The sequence below is a fragment of the Haliaeetus leucocephalus genome, unplaced genomic scaffold, assembly GCF_000737465.1.
Source record: "Haliaeetus leucocephalus isolate CR32 unplaced genomic scaffold, Haliaeetus_leucocephalus-4.0 Scaffold184, whole genome shotgun sequence".
In the NCBI taxonomy this organism is placed as follows: domain Eukaryota; kingdom Metazoa; phylum Chordata; class Aves; order Accipitriformes; family Accipitridae; genus Haliaeetus; species Haliaeetus leucocephalus.
In genome coordinates this window covers 2,737,346-2,764,661 of record NW_010972620.1, presented here as the reverse complement: position 1 = coordinate 2,764,661, position 27,316 = coordinate 2,737,346, and the positions used below count along the sequence as shown (strand labels likewise).

The 27,316-nt window shown below is 41.7% G+C and overlaps 1 protein-coding gene across 2 annotated transcripts in view; it reads left to right on the top strand.

The window, feature by feature from the left end:
• The first annotated feature begins 16,943 nt into the window (after positions 1-16,943).
• Positions 16,944-27,316, top strand: part of SLC18A2 (solute carrier family 18 (vesicular monoamine transporter), member 2) — a 31,270-nt gene continuing 20,897 nt past the window's right edge. Inside the window, exons 1-3 of one of the 2 annotated variants that reach the window (XM_010564704.1) lie at positions 16,944-17,125; positions 18,898-19,249; positions 26,931-26,989. In XM_010564704.1, the coding sequence (XP_010563006.1) occupies positions 17,005-17,125; positions 18,898-19,249; positions 26,931-26,989 (532 nt within the window). In that variant the 5' untranslated portion in view covers positions 16,944-17,004. The remainder of the gene's footprint in view (positions 17,126-18,897; positions 19,250-26,930; positions 26,990-27,316) is intronic. The other variant, XM_010564705.1, reaches the window with a different exon arrangement.

The window sequence follows — 27,316 nt, the reverse complement described above, 5'->3', positions numbered from 1 at the left end:
TGTTTGTTCTCTTCCAACCTTGCTCATACTCAGCCCAGACTTCTGCTTAAATGTCGCCGGTTTCTCTTATTATTGTTATTTTTAGTGGAATTTAAGTTGCAATGGTAGAGGCCATAGGGCTCGAATCATTCCAGCTAATAGTTTTGGTAGCGCGGCTGATTATAACTGCATGAGGCAGATCTGATGTAAATACACGAAATGTCAGCTCCGGCACCGCCGCCCCATCCCAGAATAACACCGACCTTACCACCCCTTTAAACGCTGCTCCCGCTGCTGAACTTTTCCTGCCCTGAATGCAGGAGGAAATACAACGCATGGGGAAATATAATGGCTGCCAGCAATGGCAATAAATAGATCGTGGATGACTCCGTTGAAATCGGGAAGGAAAAGGAGACGTTAACCAGCGGCGACGTGCTCCTAAGTGTCATTCCCGGGCCACGGAGTACGGCGTGCGACCTTGGGGTACCTTTCTGTGAGGAGGGGGGAGAAATGGGCGCAGATCCCTGCCGATGGCCCCGTGCTGCCTCCTTCACCTTCCCCGCAGCCTGCCAGCCCTGCACGTTTGCAGAGGTTTCTCTGTGTTTGCTTTCGAAGGGGGGGAGACAGGGCAGGTGCTGTGGGTGCAGAGCAAACACAGCGGCCACCGTGCCCTCCCCCTGCGCCCGTCCTCCCCGCCTGCCTTCTCCCCTCCAACGTCTCCCACCCCGAGCAAACCTCACGTCGGTTCGGACAGAAATCCAGGCAGAATTTAATGTCGCTTAGAGCAGCGTGAACTTGCCAAGGAAGGCTTCAGAGGGAGAAAGAGAGCGATGGAGAGCAGGGCAGCGTCAGCGCTGTGCCAGTCGGGCTGCTGTGCGGATCCACGCCCGCACAGGGGTGCACAGAAGGGTGAAAACTGACCCAAATTCACCTGCCCGCCACCGATTTATCACTCTGGGCTTTGTCAATGTCCTCATTTACGTTTGCGCAAGCCTTATCTGTGACTCCGTGACTTGGAGCCACAACAGGCCATATTTTCCCAGGCAGTGGTTATTGTCAGATAAGAGTAAGAGAAAACAGAAGTGCAGTTCATGCACAGGGGGAGATGGTGGCTGTACGTGTACAGAAAATAAGTCCAAGCATTAATTTTGCTATCTGCCCAATGAATGTTGCTTCTTTTATTAGAAAGGAATGACGGGAAATCACTAACAAAATGCTCAAGAGTTATACCGGAGCAAGCAAATTATTTTGGTGAGTATTAGTTAACATTTGCCAATTAATTTGTTTTGGGCAAACACAAATTTTAAAAAGAGCAAGATCTGTTCCCTAAAGGTACCATCTGAACACCTACCATCAAAGCATTGTGCTTTAAATAGTGTCGTATATCCATAGACAATTCCTGGCAAGGCTTACGTCACCCAGAAAGGAAACGTTTAACATTTAAAAGATGTCTTTGTTTCTGTTTATTGACCCCCTCTATACACTTCAGACCTGGTTCTTTCGCTGGTTCTCCAAGTTCTGTATATAGAACTGACAAATAGAAACAGAAGCATGTTATCTGTGTAATCAAATAAAACTAAATCACATAGAAAAGAGTTTCTAATATTATCAGCCATTTACACTGAATGGCTTGTTGCCTCATAAAGAAATTCAAATTAATTACAATATTTGATAAATACCAAGAAAGTGTGCTCTGCTTGTGCAATATCCACAAAGAGACGTTTCAACTACAGAATATTGCTTCTGCTTTTGTAAACATTTTAAATACAACACTGCTAAGTGGTTAATAGAAGTGCTGTTTGGACTTAGGTAGTCATGTTCAGTCTGCAATGGAACAAACTGCTCAGCTCGGTGCTGCCTAATAGAGGGGTGTTGCTAATAGCAATGATAAATCCCTACTGATGTATTAGTATCTGTATGGAGGTAGCTTGTAGTCCCAGTCCAGGACTAGAAGCCCTTTATGCTATGCACTGTATAACTAAATAATATAAAGGTAAGGACTGCCCAAAGTAGCATATAATCTACATCAAGCAGAAGAGAGGCAGGGAGAGCTGCATTAAGGAGCACAAGGGGAAAAATGGCATCATCTAACAATCAAGCAGGCAGCAATTTCTACGTGCCAGATGTCCACCTGCTTGCCAGGATTTTTCTACTCCTCATGGGCTGAAGGATAACACTGTTGCTTTAATTTTTCTTTGGAGAGTGCTTTTGGTGTCAAGAATAACAGGAGAGAAAGCACAAGATATTTCTTAGAAACATAACAAAGTCTGAGCATCAGCAGCAAGGTGAAAGCATCCTGGTAGCACAGAAGTGCCCAAGGACACACCTTCAGCCAGGCGCTGCGTTTATTTGTAGCAGCGTGCCTTACTTTGGTATTCATGGACACAGCCACTGCACTTTCCAGCAGGTGCAGTAAATGCAATTAGTTGCTATGGATATTGATCCTGCCTTTAGAGTCTAACTTTGAAGTTGTTTCGGGTTATCTGAAAAACAGAGATGTAGCGTGATGCTTTGCCTTAACTATGCTTGCAAATTATTTCTTTTATCCTTGATTTTTCCCTTTATTACTTTGCTTTCTCTTTTTTATTTATTCTTGAGAAGAGAGAGTCTATGCAAATACTGTGATTTGAAAATAGAGGCGATGGAGGCAGCCTATTGAAAGCTCCTTTCATGTAGATGTAGGCTCTAGCAGAGCTAAATTAGAGGTTGTTTTTTGCAAAAAGTGGAAGTTGGACTACCTGATTATCTTTGACAAAGAGAAGGCACATGGGAAGCAAACCATACAGTCTTTAATGATAGGTGAAATTAGGGAGATGTTCAAGCTACGTTTGGATTCAGAGTGAGACTGGGAACAGTCCAGAATTCAGAAGATGTCCAGCTCCTAACAAAAACAAGGGCTGTTTACAAATACCTAGATGTGAGCTTTGCATTTCCAGAACTCCTGAAGTTTACAGGAGCTTGATTCTCAGATCCTTGGCTTGGGTCTCCTCTCTCTGAAAGTACGTGGGATCTGCTACAATATACTTACATGACAATCTAAGAAGATACAGAAAGAAAATAAAGTTTCTAGAATAACAGAGGTGTACTTGTCAGGTTAATGGAAGAGAAGACGCAGTGCTCCGTGAGATAATTTTGCATCTGAAAAGTGCTTTGAACTATCAGGCCTGCATTTGAATCACTGCAATCCAAACAAAATATTATTTCACTACAGCCAGATGGTTGACAGTGTGTTGTTTAATATTTAACATAAAATACAGCAGAAGGATGTGAGGCCTCTTGCAGTTACAAAGAGGGAAGGAAATTCCAGTGTTCACCCTGGGCCTGATCTATGGTCCTCTAGAAAAAGAGGAAAGGCTCTTCAGAAATGATGCTAATTCAGGTTTCGTTTGCTGTAGATCTGTAGCAGACAATCAGTGGTGTCCAGTAGACAGAAAAGTGGATCAGGGAATTTTGGAGACATAAACAAAGATGTGGGCAAAATGTAAGCTACATTTTAAAAATCAATATTTAAATTTGGAAATTTATCAGTTACAGGTATACAATGTTGAACAACTATGTTCTGTTAATATTTTGGTGCTTCATATTTTTATCAGAAGCTTTTTCTTATGGTGATTGTTCACAATGTACTATTTCAAACATCCTTCATTTCCCAAAAAAGGATTTTTAATGAGACTACTAGGAAAAGTTATCAGGAAACACATCATTACTCAGAAGCCAATTAGCACCTCCATCAGTTCTTCACCTTCTTTAGTGTAGGCTATCTAGGTGGTTAATTATAATTGTAATTACAGTTACAGATATAATTTGCAGCTTTCAGTGGATATCTCTAACCTGGATTCCTCATGAAAAAGGCACAGAAAGAGAAGGAAAAAATGAATGAAGATATGCACTCCTGCTAAAATCCAGAACCTTTTTTCCCCACGTCAGGGACTTAAATAATGAACTAGACCAGACTGCAGAGATGATATTCATCTGTAGTGCAAGTCAGTGTGCTGCTCTGTCCATTTCCTTTTAAATCCAGAGTATGCCCACAAAATGGACAAAATGGGATTTATGCTTTAAATCTGTGTATAATTCTTGTGTGAAGCACCTGTAGTACCTGGATTTCACGTCACTAACTGCAGTCATTTCTGAAAACGCAAACCCCACTTTCTTTATATAACAATTTCCTTTGATAAAAAACAAAACAAATGTAGCCTGTAAACCTGCAAGTGCTTATCCATAAAGCTATTCTTGTCCATAACTTCACACATATGATGGGACCCCCTAGAAGCTAAAAATCAAGCAAGTGTGTGCAAATATTCACTGGCATAGAGCCATAAAGCTCAGTAAAGGGCCTGAAAGTTGAAGGGAAGAGGTTATGAAAATGGCTTTCCCTTAATTTAACTGAATGAAGCAAACAAACCTTTGGAAAATGAAAATGAGGAAATCAGATAATGAATAACTATAAAGGCTCATTAGAACTTAGACGTGCTCCCCTCAAATATAATTATGCTTAATGTGATTTCATCAAATGTCACTGAAGAGCTGGAAACTCATAATGATGAAACACTTTTCGCTCCTTCTGCCCTTCAGTGAGAAGGTCTCATCAGGCTTTATAAATATTGACAATGACTGACTCTTCCTGCAGGGAAAATCTGGTGACAGGAAAACATGGATGCTTAATCTAATACACAGCCCAGCCAGCGTCACACGTCGGGTGCGAGATCGAGCCTCTCGGCCCCACACCGCACCGCTCGGCCATCCTGCCTGCATCCCACACACCCGCAGAAAGATGCTGCTGCTGCCTCTTGCTCCAGCACCCCCGTGTCAGCCTTGGATGGGTTGCAGGTCGACCTGCCGTACCTGGTACGTGAGATCCTGGAGCAGAGGAGGGACAGCGATGCTGCCCCGTGCCTCTAGTAAGGTACTTAAGCAGGTGGACCCCCCCGGTGATGCTCAGAGGTGGGAAAGTGTGTCAGCTCCGCTCACAACTCACGTATCAGGATGCTAAACGTTCGTCAGACCTGGATATCTAACTGTGGAACTTCCCTCCCCTAAACCATTTAAACTTTTCAGTGATTAACTAACCTGCATTGGATCAAAACTTCGGTTGTGGTGAGCTGCCATTGAAAGCTGAGGAACTAGAGTGATTTATGACTGGCCCCAAATATTTCATATGTGATTGGCTTTGCTCACACAGAAAAATTGAAGGGGAAATTAGATAAAACTATATAGGTTATATAAAACCACACAAAGCCAGGATTGTATGACAAAGAAGATATTCCGTATCGCAGAATCCTGATTTTACATAACTTCTCTCTTTCCTTTTCAGAAAGGTAGAAATGCTATACAGTGCAAGTTTTATACCCTTGATGTCATGCACAGAGGAATCCCTTCACTCCCTTTGTAGAAACACTCCCCTACTCACAGGCTCGTCCCTGGGTAAAGATGGATGTACTGCAGGTTTTTAAATGCAGTGTTCAGCAAATCACATTGTTCCATTTCATGGCTTCTATGGTCTTATCCATCATGTTGCATTCTGCTATATTAAAGAAAAAAATCTCCAGTTGCCAGACTAAGCCTTTTTAAGGCTTTCAGGGAAAGCTCTGGGTTCAGCTTAGTTTTTACAGTTCATGGCTTCTCAGTTGGAACAAATGCATCTTTTGACTCAGCAGTGGCTTCATTATTTATTGTTAACTTTTCAACATGAAAGGGCTGAATCGCTCCCTTCCCTGACTCTGTGAAGAAGCTTGGTACTGCTCGCTGGCTCCCAACGACCGAGTAGAGTCTCTTATGACCAAGTAAAGTCATATAAGAAAGTAAAAGTGTACAAGAAAGCATTTTATTGAACTGCTTCCCCCTGGAAGGTCCATGGAAATCCTCTAGCCCATGTACTATTGAGAGCTCATCTTAGGACTCCTGTGCTCCTGAGAAGCTATTGCTGATAGCAGATCTAACACCCTGAGAAAGATTTGGTCCTTAAAAGAGGAATCTCACACAAAATTGTGCTGCAAGCTTGCCAACGGCCAGAACTTTCTTCACTGCTTGGAGCTTTCTGGCTCATATTTCCTTCCTTTTTTACTGAATGCATTTAACATAGCTTTTGCTCAGTCGGAATCAGAGTTCATTAATACTTTTGCTCTTTGTGTCCCTATGGAGAATATCAATAAAGACATTAGGGAAAACTCGGCCAAATATGCTGCAATACAAATGTGCAGCTGCAATGCATACCTTATATGAGGTTTCACATCTCTTTGCTAAGTAGGGTTGAAAACAAAACTGCAGAGCACACTTTATATATATAGTGTACCCACACATACATATAAATGTGTTAATATATAAATCTGATATTACATGTTCATGCTCATAGACCCCCTGCATGTACTATGCAAAATTACCTATCACATTAAGACTGTAAAAGGCTTACAAAAGCTCAAAAAAATGACAGAAAGTAGGAAGTAGCACAGTCAGTTTTGATGGCTTCCAACATGAAATGGTAACCTTTGTTTTTCAGTTATGTCAGTACAGGCCAGACATTATGCGTATGGGCAAACCCTGCTATAGCTAACGGAAATATATCCATTAGGAGCACCAATTTATTCTCTTTTTGGTTCTATAAAGCAAAATAAAATAAGTAGCAAAGCAGGCTTTATGCTAAGGGAAATGCAATTTTGAATTTAAATGCATGGAAGCAGTTCTGGGAACGAATCAGGAAAGAATCATTTGCTCAGTGTTTTGGGGGTCATTAGTCTGTAAGACAGCACAGTGCAATTCAGCACAGCCTAAGTTTGCCAGTGATGGTTCTCATAGACCATGGAGCTAATTAGCCCCTCTGAAATTCCTGCTCGATCCCTTGTGGATTTCTTTCTGAGAAGCCTCAGAAAGTCAGTATAAAAATTCCTCTTAATGCTTTACGTCTCCAGTTCACTCTAATTTTCAAAGTAGGATCAGGAAGAGTATTGCAGTCTTGAAGATTACGCACAGCTCGCCACCCTTGTAAACACACACGCTATTCTGATCCTTAGTATTGCTGCCATTAATAAGAAAAAAAGGAAAAGGTTTGTCCTGCTTTGATTTTCTATTGCTAAAGTCAATGCTGAAGAAAAGAGGATGTGTAAGAACCCCAGCATTTGCACCTTCAGGTCCGGGCTGTAAGCACCACCAAGCACGCGAACACTAGCGATGAGAACACCGTGGATTTCAGTGGCTCTTCAGGGAAGCCAACAGCTCTACTTACAAAAGAGCTAATGGTTGTACGCCAGAGTCCTGTTTTCTGCTGTTTCCTTCACTTACTGCATCTTCCTTTAATCCCACCCTGCTTGCAATGTCCGTCGGTGCCTTCTGCTACCCCGAAGGCTTTCTGTGAGCAACCGTTACGAAGATGCCCTCTGCCAACCGCAGCCCAGACGCGCTGTCTCAGGATCAAGCCTTATACCCGTGTTATAAACTCAGACTCTCACAATTATTTTCTTAGCAGACTGACAACATGTTTTCTCTTCGGCTGAGCAGTGCCAGCAAGCAGCTGCAAAAAATTACAGGCTGTGAAATCTCTCTGTATTGTTCCCTCTGCTAGTGGTAAGGATCTGTTGGAGCTGAGATCCTTTCCAAATGTGTAAACTGTTCTCCCCAGGAATACTCTAGCTAACTCTGCTCTAACCAGCCACTGTTGGGTTATTTCTAGGCATTAAAAACATTTTCTTCCAATGAACACATTTAGGATTTTCTAATAGCAATTTAAACCTAATCTGAGAATGTCTGGAAGTGGAAAATGACTTCTACATGCTGAGGATAGTGTTCCATTACCAGTAATTTATTGTCTTTAAGAGCATCACTGGAACATTTATTGACACAACAAAACACAGACATTTCTGGTTTATTGTAAAATCTCATTGGGCTCAGCCATTTGTGACTAAGCACAGCAGTGCAGTTTATATTCCCAGGCAGGGCTTCCTATTTTTCCAAGTGTGTTTAGACTCATATGAAGACTGTATAATCCAAAGGACAAAAAAAAATCTATTGAAAACAAATGCAAAAACACATGCACTCTTGGCAGAAGAAAATTGAATAAGATTTTTAAAAAGGAATTTGGCTGAAGAAATTTACTACAGCATTTCCAGTAGTGTATGCAGGTATCTAAGAGATTATGACAGATTTGATGAAGCAAAGGATTTCAGTCATTTCAGATCATAAATCATGTTTTTCTGTGTTAGGAATTGTAATTTAACAAGCTCATGTAAGATATAAACTTAGTTTGTGTCTATTTACTTGACTCCAGAACAGATATTCCAGAGAAATATAATCTTTATTAAAAGGTTACAGAAAACAGCACTGTTAAGAGAGCAATTTAAAAAAAACCCCAAACTTAAATACTTATTGTTATTGCTAGCAGGTTTTTAGGACCCAGTCCTGCAAAGTCATACTTTGAGGTCAGGGATTATATGTGTGAGTAACTGTTAGGGCTGTCAAAGTATTAGAGTAGAAATCTTCCTTGAATTTCATCCATTAGCAATGGGTGAGGAGGGAATAAGTCCCTGGATGGTTTTAAGCTACTTCAGATGCCCTACAACAGCCAAGTGTTTGTTCCAGGTGTCTAAGGAGATCCTGAGTGAGTCACATGTAGCTGAGAGGTAGAGCTCATCCACCCCACATTTCACTGGTATTTTACTGCAATATTCAAAACAAACTCAGAACCAAAGTTTGCAAGAATTCAGAGCTGTCCAATGTCAATTTTTAACCTTCAGATCTTTCAGAGACAGTCCTGTGTATTTCTTTTGAATGTATTTATTTCTTGGTATCTTTGACCAATCTGTCGTTCAACCTGACCTCTATCACCTTTTAAAAGGGAAATCCATTGGTTTGTCTGGGAGAGCCACATTGCTCCTACTTGCAGAGTTACACCTCCCTTGGTTTTTTCTGATGTTCATTAGAAATCTTTTGCTGTGTTTGTGGCCAGGTAGATTTAAATAAAAGAAAACAAGCTGGTTATTTGACGATATCTCTCATGGAAGACTTTGAAACATAACTTACATATGTTAACTAAAAAGGCTGTGCGAGGCTACTGGAGATTAGGTAAAGAGCATTACACACATTATACTGAGGCAGCAAGTGATTATGTCGTGGGCTTGTGACTTGTCCCAAGTCATATAGGTTAGTGTAGAGAGAGGCAGGCACAGAGGGCAGTTCAGACCGCAGCAAGGGCAGCCGCCCTCTGAAAGCGCCCGTCACCCTTCCCTGAGCAATCAGGGAGCCCAAAAGGGAAAGAGGTAGGTGGCATAAACCTCTCCTCTTCTTCTGCCATCTCACCTTTCCCATACGACCAGGATATTTTATTTAAGACCTTGTCCTTCTGTAAAACTATAGCAATTCCCTCCAGACCAGGCAGTTAACATTTCTCATTGACTGCATTTATATATAACATACTACATACAGGTCTGAAGAGATTTTATTTATGCCAGCAATATAAATAAGGCCACACAAAAGCTTTTCATCTCCCAGCTAATCTAGTATCTTTGATGCTGCATTACAGTTGTTTGTTTTCTCACAAGCTCTGAATGTTTCTTTGTGCTCTTATCCCGTAATTATTTCATTAGGATCCATAAAGCTGTTGCATCAGCACAGCACATTCAGCCCAGGTGTTGCTAAAATTATAATCTATGGGAAGCAATCACACTATTCAGCAGCCTGCAGGTCACGCCTGCTCTGTGTGGTTGGCTTGTCTTTCATTATGAATTTTCCATGGGGTTTAATCCAGGATAATATATTTAGATGTAAGTCTGGCAGGCAATTCAGGGATTTTAGAGTGGCTTCACTTTCCACAATGGATGGGATTTGCTCTTAAATGTTAATGAAGTAGGCCGACTTTTTGGAGCCACTTCCACTAATGATGATTGTGTATTTGGGGGATTCTACTATAATATCATAATTCTTAAACACGGAAATGAAACCTTGTTTTATTTTATTGACACTCAACTCGTCCTTTAGAAAGACAAAGTTACAGGTTGGTTTAACCTTTTTACACAAGCAGAAGCCAGCTGTGCTAAAACTGTGTTAAAGAACAAGGCATGGATCCACGAGAAGTCCCAGGCAGCCCACCGCTCAGCGTGGCAGCCCTGACGTGACTGCTGTGCCCTTGTGACGTGGTGTGCCATCAGGTGCCATCAACACCAACCCATGGGAACCAGAGGTCCCTTTACAACAGCACACGGATACGGCTGAGCCAGCCAGCAGGTTCTGAAACGGTTCATTTTGGTCATGCTGGAGGATTTTGTAGTGAACAGGCTGAACGCACTGTCGGGGAAAAAGCAAGCATGAAAATCCTGGACAGAAGAAACCCAACAACTACCTGGCCAAGAGTTTTACTAAGTCAGGACCCCTGGTATGGCTTTCAGGCTCTTGCAACACACTGTGCCTTATCATGACGGCCCAGCAACTGAACTGAAATGCAACCAAGAGGTAGAAGTGCCTCATCATATGTTTTAACCACCTTTCTTTCTTTGTTTGCACATCTTTCTTTGTGCTAAATGAAGGTTTACAGATCTATGGGAGGTATGGACCCACCTCTTCACTCCTGGCGGTTTCAAAGATATGTGGAAAAAGGAGACCCTGCCCTGGCCATCCTATCGGAGGCAAATATTTCACATAACCCCCTTCATTGACTCTTGAGTGATGTCTGGAATGTACAGAGATACTTGGGTTGAGTTCAAGCAGGATATTCCCTACAGCTGGTTCAAGACCTGGCACAAGTATTTCCCTGCCCGGCAGTCCTGCTTTATATGTTTCCACCTCTGCAGTTCTGCGTTGTGAGCTCTTCTGGCTTTGTGACTGTCGCTGTCTCTGAGTATTTCCTTTTTTCTACCAAGACCACAGCTGATGGGGAATGCATGTCATACTTCAAACTTGCCTTACCTCACTGTCGGCCTCTCTTTTGCTCAGGAGACCCCTGCATTCGTGCACTCAGCCTTGGCCAGTTCTGCGAAACTAATCGGTGCTAATGCAGGCAATATGTTCTATGCCAGCAGAAAGAAGAGGTTGAATACACTTTCTGATGTAGAGCTATGTTGTGGCAAAGGGCTTACGATGTGTGCGAAAGCTGGCTAATCTTTTACCAGTTGACAAATGTTAAAGGTGAACAACTACTTAAAATTGACCTTAAGGCTTCCTGTATGCTCTGAGTTACTGCACAGGCTGACGCCTGGGCTAAAAGAGCAGGACGGTATTTGCCTCTGAAGCCCAGCCACTGAAGGAAAAGCTGTTGCTTCTTTTCCCCACAACCTGCTCGTCCTCTGCTTTGCCTTCAGACTTCCCAGGGCGTGCGGCTTGTGCACCGTTACCTGAGTAACTGATGCCCAGTGGCATCTTACACGCACACACCTATATAAGCAGGCGCACACACACACACGCAACCATTTATGTGCATATGTCTCTGTGTGTACAAATACAAACACATACTACATTCTTATTGCTAACCTTATTTCTTAATATATGGAGTTCACAGTTTGTGCCTGGAGGGGACTGGGTTTTTCTTGCAAAGCCACCTAAAAGGCACCAGTTTCAAAAGACATGTAAGCGGTCAATATAAACACAATTTACATGCAATGACTGAATTCCTCTAAGCTCCAGGGATAGGAAAGATTTTTTTGTCAGCTGCCTTTTAGTTTCAGACAAATTTCTGAAGAAAATAATTAGGTTTGTAAAACAGAGGCCAGCATGTCTTCCCATTGATCACGGAGCTAACAGTGGGCTGCCCTCAGGGTTGTGTTCACTGCAAACAGAATACCAGCTTGGAAAGAACAGATAAAACAAGGTGTTATTTAGCCTAGTTATCTTCCAGCTTTTAATGGGCTTGGCAGACCCTCTTTTCTTGTCAGAGCAATGAAACCTGTCAGAGCTAGACCTCACCATCGCTAACCTGTGGTCAGTAATACCGGAGTGGTTAGACAAAGCCTGCCACGGAAAATGCTAAAAATAGCTTCCCTGGCCATCTTGCAGCACGATGGCTCTCCTGACAGATCCCGAGGACAGTCATGTTAAATCCTCAGCATCACACAGCTCTTGCTAGTGTTTGCTTTCAGGAAGGAAAAATATTCTGGGTGCAAAAAGCCAGCAGAGGAATGATGATGTTCTGGGGTGTGGGACTAACGGGGACTGCCCTTCCCTCCTCACGTGTCGCAGACAGGCAATAGGAACACAGCACTAGAAGGCAGGAGGAGAAATCATGGCCAGTGCTGATATCTGACCCCTCCTTCAACAGTTTTGGGTTTCTTTAGGTTAAATTTTCAAGCAAGTCTAAAAGGTGAGGATACCTGAGGCATACCATTGCACTGATCAAGCATTACTGGTGTTTTTTCTGACATGACTTTAGCTACTGTACCCACATGTAGCTAAATATTTTCTCATATATAGCTAAATATGTTCATGCTATAACATGCTAGCTTAAGTATTACAGGCTATGTGTTTTCTTCAGGGGTTTAGACAGGGAGCAGGGCAAGCAGTGATTTTTTACTCAACCACTTCCCCAACTCCAGAGTAGCCAGATGTTTTTTCTAAGGTGAATAGCAAAATAGTTTAAAAAGTGAATTTTAGAGGAGGGATGTTGTGCTGTAGAATAAAATTTCCTAGTTCTGAAACACTTTGAAAATTTCAAACCCTCACTGAAACTCTTACAATACTGTTTCCCAGCCATATCAGCTTTGAGTTGTGGGTTGGTTTTTTTTTTCAGTGTGAATGGTACAGAGAAAACCTGAAGGGACTGCATCTCATGCACCTCAGACTGCTGCTGCTACTCTGGGCCAAGACTATGTGTGAACAATATTTTAGAGTAAGTGCCCTAACTTGAAAAGCTCTACTTTTTAACAGGTTAAATTATTTACTGCATAGAGATAGCCTATGCCATTATGTATTGCAGTCCAGGATTTTCTCCATGACACATCTCTATGTCTCCTGACGTCTATCACTTCCCATAAACATCACAACAAAGCATCACCTATTTATCTTCATCTGTCCTTCTACCTCTCTTCCACTACAGCCTTCCTACATCTCTAAAAAATTCCTGCCACAGTTTCTTGGTGCATGGGGAAATGGCTGCCTTATGTTCCTACATGAAAATTAACGTCTTTGTTCCTGTGCAAAGGGGAGCAAGTGATGTTTTCCTTCTTTTTAATGGAGACACATGAGCTTTGTAATATCTTTTCTTCCCCCGCACACCCTGTCTCCACCCTGAGCCTTTCTGGCTTTAAAGATGAACCCCTCATAGTCTCAGACCTGGTTATCATGCACACCGTTGTTCAGCTAAATAAATGCTTAGCATTATAGATTAATTGATAAGTGACCCTCTTAAAAGCAAAATTTCTGCTTTTTCTCTCTCTCCTCTGAACATCACATGCCACAGTGAACAATCATATATATAAATACACACGTTCACACATACGCTTACTGTAGGCTATATGGCAGAAGATTAAAATACAACGCATATCCTCAAAGCCTGGAGAAAAGGAGATGCATTATTCAGTGGAGCTAACTACCACATAGTCTTACTGCAGAGTAATTAGTATCATGACTGTCGGGCACAAAGAAAAAAGTCTTGAAAGAGCTACAAAGGTTGAAAAAGCTGACTAAGTATATTACTTGTTATTAGTAAAACATAAGCTGCCAGGTATGTCTTCCAACTGAAATTGTAAAAATTATTTATAGCAGGAATTTTCCCCAATAGCAATAACTGCAAATAATTAATTCATACAGAAAGCTAAGATAATTATGAATTATTGCAAATTAAACTCCAAGCACTAAAAATAAATGTAAATCTTAAAAAGAGACAGCTTTAAAAGGGATTACTTGTCCCAAAGAAGCCAGCAAGGTAGTGCATTTCTCAGCCTGGATGGTGAGAAGCAGAAGTGGTTTTTTTCTAAATTTCAGCATTTAAGGAACCTGTAGGCTAACAAGCAAAATGTCCCTTCTCCCCGGTGCTTGTAACAACATCGTGCCCCTTCCCATGCCAGCATTCAGGACATCTTGCCCCAGAGGAAGTTTCAGCTGAGGTCAAAATTTTGACTGCTGATAAGTACTATTCTCCAACGTCGTATCCAGACTGGTGATTATTTGCAGTATCATTGCCTACGTGTTTATGGCTATTTTATTTGTCTGCTTAGCTCACTGGGCTACGGAGGCTCTATGGCACCGCAGAGGTGATTCAGGAGAGTCTACCATTCAGTCTGCCAAAGCCTGAGAATCAGACACCACATTAAAACATTTTTTTTTCATCACCAGCTTCATGATGCTCCATGCCTTTAAGCCTACGCCCTAATGGCTGAGGGGTGTTTCACGCAGAGAGGAGTATTTGTAAGTCCTCAAAATTTTGATTCCTAAATAAATATATGCTTTTGGAACTCATTTCAAAGTTTATAATTATTTCTTATTAAAACATAATAAAGAGAGAATATTATTAAATCTAGGTATAATAAGCACATGTATACTTTAAAGGATAGTTAAAGCAAATAAAAGGTAGAGACTTAACAAAAGAGGTGGAACTGACCAGCATTTTTCAAAAGATGAAATTTTTCTCAACTGTTCTGTTGAAAGCTCAAATAACAACTGGAAAAATCCCATGGCTTTTCTTCCCTCCTTTTTTGACCAATCTTAATTAACAATTATATAAGAGGAAAAAATTCAATCAGAAAACCAAATCGACAGCTTCCCAAAAGTAATTGCTGATTTGGCTGTGGTCCTATTCCTTTTCTGCTTGTTCTCCAGAAGACACAAAGATCACCGATTAAAGGTAAATAAATATCAGTGAAGGAATCGTTATTTGCCAGAATACGGTTTACACCCGCAGAGCAGCAAACCTAGCAGGTTCCTGACCTGCTCACTTCCTAGAGGTTACCACAATTTCATCGGCTAGATTAGTAAAGCAGTAGTATCCGTGCACAAGTAGGCATCTTTACATGCAAATAAGTATATTCAAATGCTCTCATGTTTATCCATGCTAGTACTGCGGGCATGATTTTACATAGATATTTTAGCATTATTTATCAAACAATCGATTGGCTGAAGGCAAGAGAAACTAGGGCAGTAGGAAAGAGGAGTGATGTAAAGTCCAGCAAAGCAAAGTGGCCAGATGCTGTCAATGTGAGCGACAGCACCACAGCGATAGATGGATGAAGAGGAGAAATACTCTAGAAGAAAGGACTGGGAGGGGAGGCAGGGGGAAGGGGAGGCTCATCTTGTCACGTAGATGATACAGAGAGAAGGAGTTGCTTCTGCAATCATGTCCCTCATCAGAAATGGCTGGAAAAGCATCTTATTTCTCTCCACATCTGCTTTCTGACAGGTGACAGAAACAGCAGCACCGCTGTCAGTTAACTCTCCAGTGAACTGCTGGGAATACAAGATACCCAAACCCCTGTTTTCCGGGTAGAATATTACTACTGCCACTTCACTGACGTGCATCCCGTATTAACGCTGCTTCTGCTGCTAATGAGAGCCGGTGTTCCCCTTCTCCTTCTGCACTCCACACAAGTTCTCAACTAAATGATGTAGTTTGCTGTCTAAGTGCCTTCAGGATCTGATACTTGGAAGATGAAACATTTCTCCCCAGTCCAGCCCAGTAGATCATACTTTTCTATTTCCTCTGAGTACAGGAGCAGAAGCTCTGTTTTGGAAATTCAACTTCAAACATGAATGTGCCCAACTCCCGAAGTTGCCGGTTAAAAATGTTTGGAAAAGACAAACCATCTATAAGCCATCATTCAAGAACTAATAGCTTATTAATAGCCTTGGGTGGTATTTGTCATGTACCAGCATAATAGGTCCCATTTAAAAATAATACATGGTGGACATGTCAAACAAAATCAAAGCTACCTGCATGCAAACAAAAGAGAGATGCCCTATCAGCATATCCTCTCCCATTTTTCATTAGTTTTAGAAAATTCTGTGTACAGCCAGTAGCACACTGGACCGCAGATTTCCTCCCGTTCCCCAGGCCTGTTAAGCTTCATCCAGAGATGGATTAGGACCTAAGAGAGCAATTTAGACCATAAACATTTATCTTCTACTGTTACTCACATTGGCAAATTTCCACAGTGTAAATGTCTTTTGATATTCCTGAAACTGGGTGTTTACAGCATGAAATGACTGCTGCCACAGAAGCACCAGCCTAAGTTTGAGCACCGCTTCCTAAGAAACCTGCATTAGTAATGAAATCCCATCGCATTGCAAATGGACACCACTAAACCGGTGAACATACACAGCAGGCAATGTAGTTAGAGAAACAAAGGATTTGCATAGTGATGATGTCATCAGCTTCAGCCTGACGTTTGGTTCTGGGACCATTAAATTCATTAAGAGACTTCCCTCACATTCAGTGGGCTTTGCCAAAAGGGGAGCTCCGTGAAGACAGCGAAGCAAAGAGCGGTTCACGAAGTTCAGTACCGGGCGACTAAAAGAAAGCAGTGTAATACGTGATATGAAAGACAATGTATTAAAAACCCGCAAGTCTTTGTTAAAACGTGTTTTTTGATCAGTTCAATGCAGTCAATCCCTTTCCTAACATAGATTAAGAAAAGAAATTCCAAATGATGCTGACCAAATGCCCCAGGCTGGGTACACCTCTTGGAAATCTGTGCGGAGCGGACAGGCGAAAGGAGCAATTGAAATGCCAAAACGGGGCAAATTCCTTGTTTCGGGAGAAGAATCAATCAGTGCCCCTCTTTCGATTTAGCTCGCCAAGGGGGCACGCTGCTCGCGGGTTTAAGCGGACGAGCAGCGGTGACTTTTGCTCCCCCCCACCCCTCTTCTGTGTTTCGGCCCTCCTCCTCCTCTTCCTCCTCCTCCTCTTCCTCCTCCTCCTCCTCCTCCTCCCTCTCCTGCCCAGCCGGCTGGCAGCGTGCGGCCGGAGCGGGGACCACCGCGGGGAGCTGGGAGCCGGGCCGGGCTGCCGGCGGCCAAAGGTGGGGGGGAAGAGGGGCTGGGGGGGGGTCCTGCAGCCGTCGGAGGTCCCTAAGGGGCTTTCGTGTGTCTGCAGGCAGAGCCGGCGGCGAGGGGCCGGGGACGATGGCTTGGGGCGAGTTCAGCCTCCTCCGGTGGCTGCGGGAGAGCCGGCAGTCCCGGAGGCTGATCCTGCTCATCGTGTTCATCGCCTTGCTCCTGGACAACATGCTGCTGACGGTAGTCGGTAGGTACAAGCGGGTTTGGGGTTGGTTTCTGGGTTTTTTTAAATTTTTTTTTCTTCCCGATTTATGCCAGGAATGGTCTCCAGTGACAGATGTACTCCCCGAATGCGTGATTAATGCTCTCAACCCAAACATTTCCAAGCACTGATTTATTTTTTTTAAACGCAACTGATATTCTAGGTATTGCAAACACACTGCCATGCACAGCTAAAGCTCGCTTTATTTCCACACTAATTGCAGGACGAGGAACGGTATAAAAAGGTCTTCGTAATTCTTTTTTTCTACTAAGCGCCACTAACACTTCACAGAACGACAGATAACGGTATTTTTAGCTCATCATCGTTTTTTCTCTTGTGGTCATGCAACTGAAACAACAGGCTAGATAGCATTGGAGATGCCTGTTTCCTGGCGATAGTTTCTCTTTCCCCCGCATTGGTCTTAAAATGATAGGTTAATAAGAAAACTGTCTAACTGGGTTTTAAGAAAAGCACTTCTGTGAGTTGGTTTAATAAAGTAATCCAAGTTTTGATCAAAGTCGACGATGCAACTTCTACTGGCTTCAGTGGCACAGTGTCAAGATTTAGGAATCTACTCAAATAAAACGCTTGAACTTTTCTCACTGGTAGTTTCAGAAGTCCTCATATTCCAATGTTTATATGAATTTAAAGAAAAAGGTTCAGAGAAACTAGGGCTTCATGGCTGCACATACACACACACACACACACACACAAACGCACATGCTTCTCTCCGAAGTGAATCGGGCTGTGCAGAGCTGGCTCTTGGATGATGCTGCAGTGTCAGCTTCTGAATCAGACTCCTGAATTTCTTGGGGGACTTCAGCTTAAAAGCTGATGCTACAGTATGGACCTTAGCTAAACACATATATATTTTTGGCAAGTCGATTTGGCATTTTTTTTTACATTAATATACCCTCTTATAAAGTTATTAACATTTAATTACTTATTCAGCATGATGTACGCTAGAAGCTCGAGAAATTATTATACCCTGCAGACTTACTAAAAGAGTGGGCTTTTTCAGGGTGAGATGCAAGGCAAAGAGGGGTGATTCGGTCACTAGTGTTAAACTGAATGAACCTGACGTCTGGTTTTACACATGCTGAAATGCTAATTTCTGAGATGCATGTTAATGCAATTCAATTGCAGCAAAGATCCTAAAGCATACAAAGAAGGTCCCTTCTGGATGATCTTTTCAGTGTAAGTTTTTAAAAAATAATGAGATATGCAAACATCCACACATTAGTTCTGAATACTTAATACAGGAGTGTTGCTCTTACTTATCAATATTTTTGTGGTTTACTTTAGAAGTGTGTTTTATTACGTTTTTTATATTTTGGGTTAATAATAGTTTCAATGCTTTTCTCATCTTTCATGTTTTCACAATCTAATAAATGGATTTGCGCAGTCATGTGCAACAAAGAGACTCTTCAGACATGGGGTTTGATACTTCGTACATTTTGCTTTCTGAATGATGTCTGTATCGAAATTCTTATATTTAAGAAAACTGGCAAAAAATAAAGACTAACGTAAAAGAACTTTTTGTTTGAAACTGCACTTCTGAGTTACTGGTGTGTTTTTTCCCATGAGCAAACTCCTATTTCAGTTCTGTGTTTCCGCCGTTCAAAATCCTTACTAATGTGCTCTGTAGGAAAGCCTTGTATTTCCTAATCAGTGGCAAAGCAGACAAGAAAATTTGGTGATTCCATTTACAAATAACCTGATAGTAAGATGCCAATATATTCTATTTGTTTTTCCAGTGCCAATAATTCCCAGTTACCTTTACAGCATCAAACATGAGAAAAATGCCACAGAAATCCAGACTACTAAGCCTAACGTAGTCTCAACAACGATGGACAATTTTCAGAGCATCTTCTCCTACTATGACAACTCAACGATGGTTACTGGAAATGAATCTGATAAGACACGACCCAGAGAGTTGCATCATACTCAGACAGAACAAATGATAGTAAATGTGACTCCTTCCCCGTCTGACTGCCCTAAGGAAGATAAGGACCTGCTGAATGAAAATGTTCAAGTCGGTCTCTTGTTTGCCTCAAAAGCGACAGTGCAGCTAATCACTAACCCCTTCATAGGGCCGCTGACAAACAGGTATGTTATTTCTGCTATGTTACTCAGTTAGGATTTTATATTGATGTTTTAGTCCGGACTAGTGTTTCAGACAAAGTATCTTTAATTCTATTGTGGCCCTGGCTTACTGGCCTTCTCACTTTATCTGGAGGAATATTTTAGTGAAATATGTTTGGTGAACACTTCTAAACACCTATATCATTTTCAAAATAAATCGCTAAGCTGCACGTGAGCCGTCTGATATGTTCAGTATCTTACACTTTTCCTCCAGCTCCTGAGGCCTCCGGTTTTTATAGAAACTTTTGCTGAAATGGTGTTGAAACGTCTTCAGTGCAGTTATATGGGGCCAAAAGACACTCCAATGTAGCATTTACAAAGCACTGTGGACTGGTGATATATCTGTTACACCTACATTAGGCAAACCTAATATTGAAACTGTAGGCAGCGTTCATATCCCTCCCTTGCTCTCACAGAGATGTGTAGCTGTTGGTGTGGTTTGGTATTCAATGATTTGGAGTCATCTGAGGTAAGAATCAGTGGGAAATTCATGTGGACATCAGTGAAAAATGAACAAGTGTCAAACTTTGCTGACGCCATGTTCATCATCGAGTTCAGTGGATCACAGATTTCCACCAGTATGTGATCTAGCCCAGCCTTCAAACTGTTCTCTCTAAATTCTTGTGCATATATGATGTCTTGAACAAAGTATGTTTAAATGGTACTTCATAGAAAATCTATTTGAGCCAGGATCAAGGTATAAGCACCGGTATCATGACTTACAACCCCCCCAATCCAAGCACTAATGATGTTTACATGGAGATTAAAAAGTGTTCGTAATATAATATAAATTTTTGATGTTAATAATTAATTTGATTTTATTGTTAGGTTTTTGTGTAACTGTTCCCCAGAGAAGCAGCTGCAGTCCTCCAAAACAGAATCTCTGCAGAAATGAACTCCAAATTGTATTTAGTCAGGTCACTAATTTTCATATTTCTTATTTAAGCTGTTTTTATAAAGAAGAATTTTTCCTTTCAGAAAATAATATGCGGCAGAAATTTGTCCTTGTAAAACACTTTTGTTTAAGCAGTCAATGCCTATCATACATGACAATATCCAAAACAACCAACACACTTTAATGCTAGATATTTCAGGTTTTGAAGCCAAAACCACCTTTCTTCGGTTTTACAGCTTTATATATATATATATATATATATAGTATTTAATTTCAATCTGACAGAAGAGTATCCAACTGAGGGCTAAGCAGTGGTTTGACTCACAGTGGTATGAATTCAAAACCTTGTATTCTATCTGCAGAACTGATCTAAACACAAAAGCTTTAAATGAGATAGACAGTTCCATTTCTCTCTCATTTCACCTTATCTCCTACTGCATACCACCTACAAAGATACAAGTATGCCACTGTAAAATTACTCTTCCACAAATATTGCTGCAAGGTGAGGAGGAAAACAGGTTTTTTGTTACCTGGATTTTCTTTATTGTTTTGTGAGGATATGATAGCTCATCCACAGGCAAAGTAACACAACGTCAAACAATATTTTCGTAATAGTTCTTTAGGTATTCCAGATTTTCCTAAATTTCTAAATTATTGCCCTGTTGATATTTACTTTCCTCTGTTAGCATCATCATTTCCACAACCTGCCAAACCAGGAGAAGGGCAATAATAACGCCGCTCCACGTTGTCGACACCTTTTTCAATAGCTAGGATCTCCGCTCTTTCTTCGGCAGACATCTGCCTAAGTCAGAGGGTGCGTGTCCCTGCCGATGTCTCCTGTCCGCCTCTGCATCTCGGGTTCGGAGCCTGGTGCTGCCTGTGCCGAGGCACGGGGTAACACCTCTCCCCTGGAGCCGGCTGCCGGGACACGCGTGATACATCTTTACGTTTGGCCGTGGGGCAGGAGCTGTTCTTGTAGCGTCTCCCTTTGCTGTTAGGAGCAGGGTTGGCACCACACCGGTGTGAATATTAGCGCTGGGAGCTGAGATTTCCTCCTGGAAACATCCTACAGGTTTTTGCACGGGGCTGAGCGTGCGACTGCAGTCACAGGGGCAGGTTTGCAAGCTCAGGAGCTCAACACGTGCGAGAAGAAAAATCAAGGAGCACATCATCCCAGTGTCCTGTGCGACAGACTCGTCTCTCATACAGCAGAAATGAATGCCTTAGTGGCAAAGTGGCCCTAAATTAGATTTAAGGATAACTGGTTTTCCTTCGTGTGTTATTTGTATCTTGGTACCAGTGTCTGCCTTTCTTTTGAGAAATGCTTAGTGGGAAATACCAGTTAACACATTTATCAATTAACTGTAGAAGTAATTGGCAACCTGCCCCCCAAAGTTGACATTTCCTAATAACGATGTATATGAGCAGTTAAAAAGCAGTGTGAAAATTGTGATTATTATAAATGAAACAGAAAATATCTGAGTTATCATTACAAAGACTCTTCCTTACCACTGATAAGCTGTTCGGTGATAATTGTTATTGCCGTTGTTACTTTTGCAAAATTTCAGAAAAATATCACAGCTTAAGGAGAATTGGTTGCTTGGTTCAAGATTAGTGTGCGCAGTTTGTTAAGATGCCCAGTAAGTTTCTTTTTCAAATAGGTAACATACTGTGTTTATGGTTTTTATTTTTCAATTAAATATAGTCGTTCAAGAGTGGTTTAGATTTTTAACTGAGTATGGAGTTACTGGCTTTCAGCAGGCATTGGCTTTGAGTGCTTGAGTTTGTACAGGATGCAACAGGATGTTCTATTCATACAAGTCTGTGCCAATAATTACTTTATTTTAGGTTTTCTGGAAGTTTTGTAGGCTGTTTTTCTCTTTTTCTATAACTACTGGAGGTATAGATTTTAAAAAATAAATTTCAAAATTGGTTTCATTCAAGCAGTAAATTCTGCTAAAAATATTTCTTATTTAAAGGCCAGCTCTTTCTGTGGAGTACCAGACAAAACACACACCTGGCTTAGTGAACTGGTTTGCAATTCATGAAACAACGCAATTTACCCTTGGTCTCACAAAGTCCCAGCAAAGGAAGCGCTAGGTGATAGCTTTGCCATAGGATGTCAACACCACACTTCCCACCGTGGCACGGTTTCAGGGCAGAGCTGATAAGATTTTGTGCCTCAGATGCACGTTATGTTTTCCCCTGTAGTGAAATTGGTAAGAAACTATACAAATAGCGCAGCACTTGGCACAGGGCACTTTGTGAGGAGGATGCCCTGGCAAGGGGAGATCGAAGGCTCTGCCTAATCCTTTCCAGTGAAGAGAGTGGGCAGAAGGCTGCCGTGCCCTCTATAACTAACTGATTTGCCCCATTATTTTTTTCAGACTCTTACCAAGCTCTATGAGTGAGGTTGTGAGCCCAGCCGTGTTAGCCCCACAATCCACTAGAGCCAAGGAATGTCTCCGCACCATGTCTCTCTCTCTCCCTTTAGTTATCAGTCTGAAAAAATACATAGTTTTAACCTTGTGCTTATCCATATTGGCCTCAAAAATCAGTGACAAATGAATAGATATTTTCATCATCATTTTTACGCCAGCCTGACCACATTTTTAAACTTCTTTGCATGAGAGAGAGAGTGGCCAGGACCATGACATGTTCATGACCAAGACACATGCAAAGAACGAGGCAAAGAAATAAATAGCATTTGTAACTACTTAGCTGCAGTTCAGTTCCTACAGAAGCTTTCCTTTCAGGTTTTGGCAGGTGATCGAAATGACGAGTTCTGCAGGTTGGACGAAGCCCCTCTGCCCACCCTGTGCTACAGCATGGAGGTGGAGAATGCATGGATCACACTCCCCGTCCCTGCTGACCCTGCAAGTTCTTCCTTACCTTCACACACATTCAGCAGTTCATTGGTCCATAACCTCGAGGAAAATATTCTTCTTGCCATTCGTCCTCCCCCGTCTTCACTGGAAGGGAAGAAGGTAGCCAGACTGGCAACCAGGACAAACTTAACAAGGGTTGCTCACAGTGGTACCGGTGTAGCTGTGTAACAACAAGGTTGAAACCACCGGATTTGCAGCACTGTAATGGATGGATAATTAGGCTCTAATCACCCACAGCTGCTAACCTGGTTAGTGTAACCTTTATTTTCCTGCTGCACAGGACCCATCACTTGGTTGTCTTATTGTAGGGTAACCTTGTTAGTGGGTATAATGCACTTCCAAGCAGTCCTGCGATCTGGGGCCAACATGGGACCGAAATGGAGTAATTTCCGTGTTCTCCATCAGTGGCAGCCTTTCCTCTCCCCCCTTCAACTAATGACTCCGGCATTTTCAGAGGTCAGGAATGCTTGTAGGAAGCACTTTTAGTGCAGGTAGCCTTGGTGAAACATGCTGGACTCTGCTTCAGATTCTCTTGGAGGGTTTTGCAAGGAGTGCCCAAGAAAATCACATGCTTGAGTGTGGTAACGAGAAAAAAGAAAAGACAGGCTGTAATATTCTTTTGTGTTGCACACGTGCAGAGGAACAAAATGTAGAGATAACTGTGATGGAGTATGCCATGTCATGGCCGAGAAGTAGAAACTGCACGTTCACAGGTTTCATGTGGCAAGAACATGAATGGCCCAGGACCAGGGGACAGAATCACTGAATAGTTGGCTGTTACAGGTAGTGCCTCTCCTTTTTGTGATTATTTATGTTATATAGTGTAATTGTTCACCAAAACCTCCCAGGCTGTGCTCTCTAAAATCCATTGGACAGATCAGGGAATGCAGCTGCAGATTACACATTTGTGGTAGCACAACTGCCAACTAATTAGTGCTGCTATTTCAGGAGGAGGCAGGGTTTGCTAAGATTATGCAGGAAAGGACAATCTACATATCTAACTAAATGTCAGTTGGATGTGGGTAAGACCGTCCCCTGACCAAGAGCAACCACAACTTCTAGAGGTTCAGCAGTTTCATGCAGGGGCAGCACACCAGAACAGTGCATCTCCAAATTGTGGGTGAAGCTCCAGGCAATTTTTAGCTTTTCAGGGGATTATAATGGCTTGTTTAATTCAGCACAAATGCATGTCCTGTGCTGACCTATATACCTTTGCATCATCTTGTATGATGGATCACTGGCAATGCAGACTTTGGCTGAAATGACTTGCCGTGCCCACACAGAGTCTAGTTCTGAAATGATTATTTCTGTGTCGAGGAAAAGGTATGAGTTAGACCTCGGTATGTGTGATAAAGCATCATGGTCTGCTGGGTAGCAAGAGTAGGACTGCGTTCTGCTCCAGTTCTGCCCTCATCACCCTCTGCTATGTATCGCTTCACACCTTGCTGTGACCCTGTTTGTCCAAGATAAAGGAAGAATAATATCTGTGACTGCAAAAATTAAGAACAATGCTTGAACAGTATTTCGCTGAGCATTAAAAGTGACTTCCAAAATACTTGTTTTCTTACAGCCTTCAACCACCAGAAACTTTCCAAATGTAGGAAGCCTACTGGAAGAATTGAAATTTGCTTTATCTTGATAGAGTATCATTCAGAACTAGTATGATAGCCCATCTCTTTGTTTAACTCATTAATGTTTATGGAAGGTCTCACAGCTCGTGTCTCTGATCTAGTGATCGAAACGTGAATGTGGGAGCCGATCTGGATGTCCTTTGTCTTCATACAAATAACTGAGTTTTAATTCCATGTACTTGCAGCAGAAGCAAATTGCTGTCTCATGGCCCCTTTGTCAAGTCTAAGAATTGCTTGGTTTCTGTACTGAAATCAGATTTCTCCCACACAGTGTCCATCCTAGATACCTCTGGGATAGCCTTGACTGACACAACTCTACTTTACTTTGCAATGGAGGAAGGCATAAGGACATTCAACTTTTACTTTCATACCACAGAGAAAGATGCTATCGCTCACCACCAGCAGTAGCCATACCTGCAGGGTTTTTTTTCAATCTGTACTTCTATCAGTGCTTTCTTTAACTGAAAAATTCAGAATCAAAGCAATTATGGTCAAACTCTCTGTGGCCTGTTCTACTTGAGGCCACTGGGAAGGGAAGTGCCCACTTCAGCTCTGAGGCAGGCATGAAGTTGGTAACAGGTAATTTTTTATTTCCTTGTGTACGTAGAAACTTCAGTGGAGGTTAGCACCCCATTGTACTACAAACATGAGCAAGAGAAGAGACAGGCTTAGAAAAATCATCCACAAAATAAAGCAGACAAAAAAAGGTGGTAGTATTCTCTGACAGGCCAGGTAACAAGATGCTTAGAGATTAAAATGATTATAAGACTACAGAGGAAGTCTGTGATAGTGCCAGGGATTTAAATTGCTTTGGAGATACCAGTCCAGTTAAGTACCACAGAAGTAACTAGTCTCTGCTGGATATTTGTAACACCCCCTTACAAATTTCAACTAGAAGAATCTGCGTACTACCTTTTTGACATATTGTAATGTAGTGATGATATTTAAGGCAAAACTGTTCTTCATTAGAGATTTCTGTGGCATGTAGAAATGTGCATGCTAGATTTCTTTCATTCACAAAACTCAAACAAGTGTTACAATGAGACACATAATGAATGTTGAGCCCTGCACTTCAGACAGTTTTCCATTATCCAAGGTCCTTAATTGTATAAAAATTATATTAACAAAAAAATAAAACGCAGAATAATTATTTTGGTTTACCTATGTCATGACTGCTGTTATTAAAAATTAAAGGGGCCATTATAGACTCTTCCCTTATTTGATTGACCTACTTCAGACAATGCTGCCAATATAAATGCCCAATACTGTCAAATCATTGGAAGCTGAAGTCAGTCAGTACTCCTTGGAAAAGCATCACCCATCGTTGAAGAATTTGGCCATGAAATAATGTCTTTGCAAATACATTTGAGATGCCCAACCCTACAAAAAAGAAGCCGTGAGTAAAGTGTGCTGAGTAGAACATACAGACTGTCTTCAGAGTTACCCAGGTAGTGTTTTTGATTCTAGGGTAGATTTTTAATGGTGTGAAAAATAGTGTATTTTGAATTTTTTGTTAAAGTTTCAGTTTTAGCAGCTCAAAAATTGTATTTGCTTTCCAGACAAAAAATTCTTTATTTCCTGGAAACTTGAAAATACTTATAGCAACCAGGCATTTCTACAGGCTGTTTAGAGTCCTAATGAAGAAGTGGGCTGATGAAAGCTTTGATCAGCTCTATTTTTACTCCTAAACCCATGGAAAGCAAAAATCTTATTCTCAGGCTCTTTAGGACTCTTCCAGTGCTCCTGGCTGAGGCAGAACTCTCAACAAAGCTGATGACAAATTTTTCCAGTAAAAAAGCCATTGGTTTGACTGTGTCTCATTATAGTCATTGTCTCATGAGGATGAAAACAGATGAGCATTGAAACACCACTGGGATATTTCTAAGTTCAGCATGCTCAGACAAATCTTCCCCTCTCATATCCTTGGCAACCCCATGGAGGCCCAGAGGGGCTTTATTGAGAACAATTATGGTGGAAAGAGAACAGGGCAATCAGATTCTAATGAGACAAGGATTTCTTCCAGGGATTTCAGATACAAAGTCTGCTGTGCCAGATGAAACGGCGTTTGTAACATGGACAAATTTGATCATGTCATCCACAATAAATAGTTCAAAGCCTACCAAGGAACTACAGGTTGGGTTTTTGTGGTGTGTGCACTCATGTGAGTTAAGCCTAACTCAAAATGTCAGTGAGACAATCCCAGAAACGTGAATGTTCATTTTGTTTTCCAGAATAGGCTACCAGATTCCACTGTTTGCTGGCTTCTGCATCATGTTTGTGTCAACAATCAGTAAGTGTCCACATCTTATTTGGTCTGGCCCAGATGCAACTTTTAAATAAATGATCTATAATAATTATCACTAGGAATTCTTCTTGTTGGTGTAGAGGGACTGATTTCTAAGGAAAATTTAAGGGCGGCTGCTCCATGTGGATGGTGATGCTGATGAGATTTGACAAGTATGCTCTTATGAACGTGCTCTAAGGAATTCACCATCTTCCATCCTACGTGGGCTGGTCTTTTCCTTAGCTGAACCTTTCTCTCAGGTTCTTGTAATCTGAAGTGGTGCTCAGACAGTTTTAAACTGATAGCCATGGGAGGGCCATCAGCCATGAGAGG